Below are 8493 nucleotides of genomic sequence, written 5' to 3'. Positions count from 1 at the left end.
TGACCTTTGGTGATTCTAAACCTCCCGCATCTGAGCATCGCCTGTCTCTTGCCAGAAATGCCCAGTGACCCCGATGACATAAGGGAGGGCGTGCTTCCTAAAGCCCCCCCACCTGACTTCTGATCAGCTGCCCCCAGCTGGTCCTGTCTGTGCTGGGCTCCTCTGTTCCCCCAGCATGTCCGTGCTCCGCTACTGGAAGTCACCTGTCACTTTAAAAGAAAAAAAAAAAAAAAGCCGGAGTGACCTCCCTTAGGAACGTGTTGCTAAGCGGGTGTTTTTGCTCCCAGAGCTTCAGCCTCCCAGGGAGCAGCCCTGGGTCCGCCCCAACGCTCAGCCTTTCCCTTTGGACTCTTTCAGAAGATTCGACAGCAAGACTCCGTCTCTCCCCACTTTCCTTTCATCCCAGGAAGCGGAATCTGCAAAGCACTTTGTAAAGTTGCTTAAGGTAACCAGTTCTTCCCGGGGAGCAGGGCTGCAGCAAGGGCGTCCTGCCCTCGTGACCCCGGCTTGGAGCTCAACCCCTCAGTCCCCCCTTAGCCGATTTCATGAATTGTGAGTGTAGGGGTTCTCACCACTAAGATTTACGTTTTACTTTCTGGAATTGAAATCATAGAGCGTCAGTTGGGCTGCTTTGATTTGAGCGGCTGTCTGAGGTCTGGCTCTCAGGGCCGCCGGGTGGAATCCCTCCCACAGGGTTGCTCGGCTTCCGTCCTGGGACTTTCCTGCCATCCTGTCGCATTCCTGTCTCCCAGAAACATTTGCTGCGGGTTGTGTCTCTGAGTGTCTCAGTTCACGTTGGTCCAAGGGGCAAAGTGCCACTCATTTCAGGCTTCGTTTTTCTTGGCATTAGGCAGAGGAAGAGTCATTACAGACAAAGGGATGAGGATCACTGCTCCAAGAGACCACAAGAAAATCTGCGGGCTGGTATTTACACTTACAGTTTGCCTCCGTTGCAAAGAGGCACTATGGAAAGCTAATAAGGTCTCGTGGGAAGTGCACGCCTGTTATTGGATTTTCATATAACCTCTTCTGCAAATAAATTCGGCTCCAGAATGAAATCTGTCTCTTAGAGCTCGTGTAGAGTCATTCGCTCACACGTTTATCGAGCACGAACAAGGTGCCAAGCAACGGGCTGAAGTTCAGAGCAAGCAGAAATGCATTAGACCAGCTCAGAAGCACAGAGTCTGTGCAGAAGACAGCCCTATAAACGGAGGCTAGCAGTACAAGGAGCTAAGTACCGTAAGATATTTATAAAAGTGTCGAACGTGCTTGAAACACAACAGATGACTCCCAGAAAGGGCCTGGGATCACTTAGTTCATCACGTGAACGCACTGGGCATATACCACAGAGCGCAGCTCAAGTGTGGCATTTATATGCACTCTGCCAGGGTGACACGTGTTACATCGAGCCGATTGAATGATTCCATAAAGCTATCTGTCACCAACCTCAGACAAAGGGAAGCTGTGGCTGGAATGCTTTGTAGACTCAGATAATGAATTTAGAAGCAGTGTGTGTGGCACCTGCCAGGGGTCCAGGCTCCAACCCTAATAGGGTAGGGCAGAAAAAGCTAAGCACCATACGCAGGGAGGAAATACCCATGGGCGTGAGGGCAGGGGAGGGCTTCAGAAGCACCACAAATGGAAACAGAAAGGAAACTCCCCTGGGCCCAGCTGGGGGAAGGGAAAGAGGGGACCTTGGGTTTTGGAGCCAGGAGGTTGAAGGTGGGAACCACAAATGGTAATGGGGGACTTGAATGTCACCTCAGGTCTTTCTTGTGATTCCCCTTCTGTCCCCTAAGCTCTTTTTCCATCCCCACTCCTTTTTCACTTTCCTTCTCTAACATCACCTTTTCTTAAAAGCCATACCGATATCGAGAGCCTGGTCCATGCTAGGCATTTTACCATACAGTCTATCATTTAGCCCTTATACGATAATCTTGGAGGTAGGAATTTTGCAAATTTACAGGTGAAGAAATGTATCTCAGAGAGGCAAAGGCATTTGCCCAAGATCACACAGCTGACAAGTAGAGCTGGAATTGGGACCCAGGTTCATTTAATTTTTCACAAAGGTCTCACTATTTCTATACACCCGTGTTTGCACTGTTTTGGAATAGGACACTCACATTGTGTTAATTTTTTTTAAGCAGCCCAAGGTCAGATGCAGTGCATCTCTTATAACACACCTTCATCCTTTTGCCTACATCCTGTAGAACTTGTCACATGGTCCTCTGGATAGGGCTCTGATGCACTCAGCACCCTCAGAGACAGTCCATTTGTTTGGACAAAGGTCTCAGCAGTACCTTCCTAGAAAACTGTCTTTGGTTTTCTGCACGAAGTTAGATAAATCATTGACCTAAAGTAGCCACAGCCCTGTCTCACTGGGGCAATACTCCACAGCTTTCAATTGTACATATTTCCAGAAGACTGAACTAGCGTAGATTGGTTCCTGATATGATCACAAAACAGGGATCAATGGCGAGACAGAGAGGTAGAGGGGCATGGGGAAGACTGTGGAATCACCAAGTCTTGGGGTCAAATTCTGAATGTGACATTTAATAACTATAACCTTGGACAAATCGTGTATCCTGCCGGAGGTTAACCTCAAAGGAAACCTTGGTCCCTCAGAGGTGAATTGAGGCACGAGGAACTGAACTCGAAGTGTTGTTGTAAGGTCTGGTGGTACCTTGCATCTAGACATAGCACAAAATAAGTCTGCGGTAAATCATGGCTCTTATTTGGATGTTGCCAATAGGAATATATTAACAAGTGCTCAATGCATTTGGTGATGACAAGCTACATATTAAAGTCGAACAGTATTGATTTATCTTCTCTTAGGAACCGTGCTCATGAAAAAATAAATTTTGATGTCATTTGATTTCCTTAGAAACTCATTCAAAGGTAATGATCAGGAAAGAATGAGGAGAAAAAAATCAACTCTGTTACATTTTTCATTCTTACTTCTATTTACTTCATATATGACTTTTTTTTTTACTTATTGAGGAAGAATCTTTCTTTCCTAAAATACATCAGTTATTTTTTTTTTCCAGCTCATAATTACCGGGGTTGTTTACTAGAGAGTTTTCGTGTCCTTGGGCATTTCATTCTTATTCTCTGCCCCTCATTCCTTCTAGATCACCTCCTCGTCCTTTTATTTTCTGAACTGCTGACATCAGTTTCCTTCCTCCATTTCTGGTAGCCTGTGAGGAGGTCTGGAGAGGAGACAACAGATTTCCAGATGCTTTGTTTCCCTTTAATATGCTAATTCCCCATCAGGGTCACTGCAACCTTGAACACCTCAGATGAGCTGCTTAAATGACAAGGCCTTCAGATTCCAGGATATTAGGAAGGGCTTATGACTTGTCAGCCCTGGTGTTTCTCCCCACGCCTTCTCTCCTTTGATCTTCTCAGCAGCCCAGAGAGGACAATGAAGATTTAAAGGGCTCCAGAATGGGGACATGGAAGTCACAGCCAATAAGTACTGATTTAGTCATTCATTTGAAACACATTTTTTTAATGTCTCCTAGGCTCTGGAGGTAAACAATGAGCAAATGTCCCTGCCCTCTCATAGCTTATATTCTAACAGGGATGGGCAGCCAATAGCAAATAAGTACATATGTCGGCTGGTGACAAGTACTATGGAAAAAAGAAATCATCATGAGATAGTTAGAGAATTCCAGGAAGGTGAGGGAAGCAGATTACCATTGTATTATGAGTGTTCTGGGAAGACTTCTCTGAAGGGTCTCTGTAGGGCCTTCAAGGAATTAAAAGAAACAGAGAGCCTTGCAGTTATCTTGGGCAAGAGAGGTCCCGGCAGAGGGAACAGCAAGTGCAAAGGCCCTGAGACCAGAGGATTTAAGTGCAGATCATGGAGCGCCTTGTAAGCAATGGAAAGGGTTTCGGATTTTACTCTGTTGGGAAAAAGAAGTCATTGGATTTTGAGTGCAGAAATGACATGACTGCGCTTGAATTTTAAACAATTCACTCTCTTCAGTGTAAAGAACAACCTGTGGGTGAGCAAGGTGAGAAGCAGAGAAGTTAGGAGGGTCTTGCAAGAAGCCATGCGAGAGACAATGGTGCCTGACCGGGTGATAACAGTGGAGGTGGATAGAGGAGGTTGGATTCTCCATATAATTTGAAGGCAAAGCCGGCAGGATTTCCATGGATTGCACGTCATGTGTCATGTGAAAGTCAGAGCGGAGTCAGGAATGACACAATATGGCGTATGTCTGAGGTTTCTGGCCTCAGACAAATGAGATCTGTTTATTGCAACAAGGAAGGTTGCAGGACAAGCAGATCAGGGGGCGATGACAAGGAGCTTCATCTGGGGCATGTTAAGCCAAGTGAAGGTATCCATCAAGCACCTGGATATTTGAGTCTGGAGCTCTGGGGAGGTGTGCAGGCCCTGAGTGCAAGTGTGGGGGGTACCAGTAGACGGATGGCATTTAAAGCCAAGCGACGGGGTAAGACCACCAATGGGATGGGTACGGGTAACGCAGACCCCACCGTGTGGTGATTAAGAAGATGGAGACAGGGGCGCCTGGGTGGCGCAGTCGGTTAAGCGTCCGACTTCAGCCAGGTCACGATCTCGCGGTTCGTGAGTTCGAGCCCCGCGTCGGGCTCTGGGCTGATGGCTCAGAGCCTGGAGCCTGTTTCCGATTCTATGTCTCCCTCTCTCTCTGCCCCTCCCCCGTTCATGCTCTGTCTCTCTCTGTCCCAAAAATAAATAAACGTTGAAAAAAAAATTAAAAAAAAAAAAAAAAAAAAAAGAAGATGGAGACAGACCAGCTTAGGAGTCTGAGAGGGGGTAGAGATGATAAACCAAGAAAGAACATATCCCAGAAGCCAAGTGAAGAAACTGTTTCAGGAAAAATCAGGTGATGGGCCACTTTCATTACTGACCCACTGAGAGTCAAATAAGATGAGCACTGAGGAATGGTCATTCGATGTGGTGACGCAGAGTCACTGGGACCCTGACAGGAGCAGGTTCAGGGGCTGCTGGGCCCAGCAAACCTATCCAGGAAGAGAAGGTGTGAGGAACTTTCCTGTAGAAGGTTGAAAAATTGAACACTAGCTAGAAAGAGAAATGGAGTCCAGAGACAGCCCTTTTAAAGAAGGGGCCAATCACAGCACTTTGTTCATGGAAGGAAATGAGCCAATAGAGCAGGAAGAAGTGATTATCCAGGGGAAAGGGGAAATTGTCAGCTCAAGGTCGTGGAGGAGGAATGTGCTGGGGCCTAGTGCACAGGCTGAGGTCCCAGCCTAGATGGGAGCAGAGGCAGGCAGCGTACAAGTGGAGGCAGAAGATGTAACCTGACTCCGTGGGTGGGGGAGGGGCAGGGGATGGACCCCCCCACCGCCACCCCACCCCATCCCCCCACCCCCCCACCCCACCCCCCCACCCCCCCACCCCACCCCCATCATCTCTCTGTTCAGTGAAATGAGAACCAAGGCCAAGGGGAGAGAGTGAGGAGGGGGTGGGAAGGTGGAGGTTTGAGGGGAGAGGAGAGGCTATGAACTGGACTCCTCTGACTCCAAGGGCAGAATTTCCTCACTCCCACCTGCTGCCCAGTGGCACCAGGTTCATTGCTGGGCTCATTGCCAGGCCCATGGGGCCAGAAGGGTCTGGCATCCTTCCTTTTCCTCTGGGGCTCATCTCCACCAATCTGGGTCTGCAAGCACATATTCCTTGGGAATGGACCGTCTGCTCTAACACAGAGGTCAGCCTCATAGACATCGGTAGTAAGAAAGATGTTTCACTGATTTTCAAAGGCCTGACTTCTTTGTTTTGTTTTGTTTTGATTCCCTGTCCAGGAGCAGACACTGCAGCCAAAATGAATCCCAAGGAAGAAAAAGTGAAAATAATCACAGAGGTAAGCGGTTGCTTAGATGTCCCCTGAAGGTGTGGCTGTGTGTGCATTGCACTTATGTCACACGTCTTTGTGAGGAAGGAAGTTAGGCCAGCAACAGGCCTTTATTGCACGCCTACTGAATGCAGAGGGCGCTATGTCAGGCACGCGGTGGAGACGGGGCCTGATGGCGTAAGAAACGCGTCCCTGCAGACATTCCAGGGGCTCACCTCTACACGAATGCTCTGAAGCTGCCCGGTCACCATTTCGTGACACACAGCTGTTCGGAGTGACCACCTGCTACTGAGTCAGCTCTGCGGCAGCACATTGATTTGTAGAAAACTTCAGGCTGAAGGAACCAGTTGTAGATCATAACCACCAGTAAAATCCTGTCTCGTGGAGTCCTGCCATTTCTAACTCATCGTGTACAAACCATCATTAAACACTATCAACAACAGAGAAGGGAGCCCGTCTCCTACTTGGAGACCGTAGACCTCAGAACAGAGGAGAAAGTCTCTCAACCGCAGCTTCTCTCCTGTCTGCAGGGCCCGCTGACTTGAGACCATAGAGGCCGAAACGGAGAAGACACGCTGTTTTCTAAAGCCTGAAGGAACCACATTACCCAGCTACAACCACACAGGTTAACTTTAAGCAAGATATCAAGTACCTTCAAACCACATAAATGTACATCCTCTTATTCACGCAACGAATATTTATTGTGTCGCTGGTCCCTGGGGATACCGCAGCAAAACAAAAACCCTGTGCCCTCAGGGAGTTTCCGTTCTACCTAATTTGAGGTCCTACTGGATAGTTTTCCACTGATAGAGAATCAAAACATTATTGGAAAGGAAAATAAACTAAAACAAAACAAAACAAAACAAAACAAAACAAAGCAATTAAAAAGGCCTAGATTTGGGGCGCCTGGGTGGTGCAGTCGGTTAAGCGTCCAACTTCAGCCAGGTCACGATCTCCGTGAGTTCGAGCCCCGCGTCAGGCTATGGGCTGATGGCTCAGAGCCTGGAGCCTGTTTCCAGTTCTGTGTCTCCCTCTCTCTCTGCCCCTCCCCCGTTCATGCTTTGTCTCTCTCTGTCCCAAAAATAAATAAACGTTGAAAAAAAAAAAAATTAAAAAAAAAAAAAAAAAGGCCTAGATTTCCTCACAAATCCATTCTAGCCAGTGAGAACTTAGACATGAGCTAAGGACCACACTTGCACACCTCAATGTTAGCAACATTTTATAATCTAAGTTGGTGAACCCCTAAGCTAAGAATACTCCCTACCTGGGGACCCTGAATCAGGAGGCCCAGTGAGGATGGGGCTTTCACCCAGAGGATGAATCAGAGATCTCAGGTCCCTTGGACAAAAGACAAGCCCAAGCTATGCCCATTGGCTGGTCAGGACGTGGGTTCCCTCCACCAACCAAAGTTCTCATCTTCTCCAACCTCCACGGCCAAGGGCAGGATGTGCAGTTGGAGGCTGACTCAGCAACCTGCTTGACATTTCTTTGAAATCTTAAATCTTATCATTAAAATCCATCCTTTGTGTTCCAAGTTTATTTCAGTATTAAAAAAATAAAATAAAATCCCAATTTCACTTTGAACACCTTTCTAATGAACTCGGTGTAACAGGGAGAGGTTCCAGGTTTACCTTGCAATTCTTCTACGCCCAGAGGTGGTGCCCCAGTTTGCAGAGGTCTAGGACCAGAGAAGTTTGCAGCTTGAACACTTGAGAGCATTCAGCTCTAACATCTTCTCACCAAAACTTTAGAAAGCGTCATGAGGAAAAAGAAAAAGAAAAAGTTTGCACTGTGAAAGAATTTCTGTTTTCAAGAAAACCCACGAACTTTGTCTTTGAATTGAGACTTCGTGACGATTTAACATATATCCTTATTATTCTGTACCTGAGACTGAGGCTGGGGGCAGAGGAACCCGGCCCTTGAAACCCCTGGTTTGATTCCCATGTCATCCTGTGCTGGGGTCCTCTGTCTGGCCACACCAGCTGTCCTGGCAGGGTCCCTTGTTTTTGGCCTTCATTAGATTGTGAGTTTTGAGGGCAGCAAGAATCTGTGTGTCCCCAGGGCCAGAAGCACGGCAGATGTTGTAGGGGTGAGCGATGGAGGCTCCCAGATCATCTCATCTATGATGTTTCCATTTGGATACATAAAAAAAAAAAAAAAAAAAAAAATGGATACAACTTTTCAAGACCATGTCTGCTTTGAGAAGAGTAGAGGCTGGTAGCTGCTTAGACCATGTCAACTGTCCCTTTGCCCATACTCAACTTTAGGGGTGGGGGCAGGATGGTGATTTTAATTTGAATACGTAAAATGCACCCCTCTTCCTCTCTTACCGCCATTCCCCAGCTTACACACAGACTCAGTGACCACTCTTCCATTTACATTTTTACAAAGGAGTTCGATGAAAATGATGAGGATACAGGTGTGGGAAGCCAGAAGAAGACCTCAAAGATGGCAAGACAGAAAAGGAAGAAACGGGTATGTGGTGCTGGGGACCCTGTGTCTGCCTGTGCATTGGCCTGCCAATTGACAAGGTGTGGGCACCCTCAGGGGACCACACATCCTCCCCGGGGCACCCTGGAAAAGGTGCAGGGGGAAGGTGCAGGGGGAAGGTGCAGGGTGTGGGACCTGTGTG

At 47.7% G+C, this 8493-nt stretch overlaps 1 protein-coding gene across 9 annotated transcripts in view; it reads left to right on the top strand.

The window, feature by feature from the left end:
• Positions 1 to 230: 230 nt before the first annotated feature.
• The window catches only part of CC2D2A (coiled-coil and C2 domain containing 2A), a 151292-nt gene continuing 143029 nt past the window's right edge, over positions 231 to 8493 (top strand). For 3 of the 9 annotated variants that reach the window (XM_045474504.1, XM_045474497.1, XM_045474498.1), the window contains exons 1-3: positions 238 to 445; positions 5812 to 5870; positions 8253 to 8336. In XM_045474504.1, the coding sequence (XP_045330460.1) occupies positions 5832 to 5870; positions 8253 to 8336 (123 nt within the window). In that variant the 5' untranslated portion in view covers positions 238 to 445; positions 5812 to 5831. Of the gene's footprint in view, positions 446 to 5811; positions 5871 to 8252; positions 8337 to 8493 lie in introns of all 9 variants that reach the window. The other 6 variants (XM_045474508.1, XM_045474506.1, XM_045474503.1 and 3 more) reach the window with 4 other exon arrangements.

The sequence above is a fragment of the Leopardus geoffroyi genome, chromosome B1 (genome assembly GCF_018350155.1).
Source record: "Leopardus geoffroyi isolate Oge1 chromosome B1, O.geoffroyi_Oge1_pat1.0, whole genome shotgun sequence".
NCBI lineage: Eukaryota > Metazoa > Chordata > Mammalia > Carnivora > Felidae > Leopardus > Leopardus geoffroyi.
The sequence above is the reverse complement of the archived record's forward strand: the minus strand, read 5'-3'. Positions and strand labels throughout refer to the sequence as shown.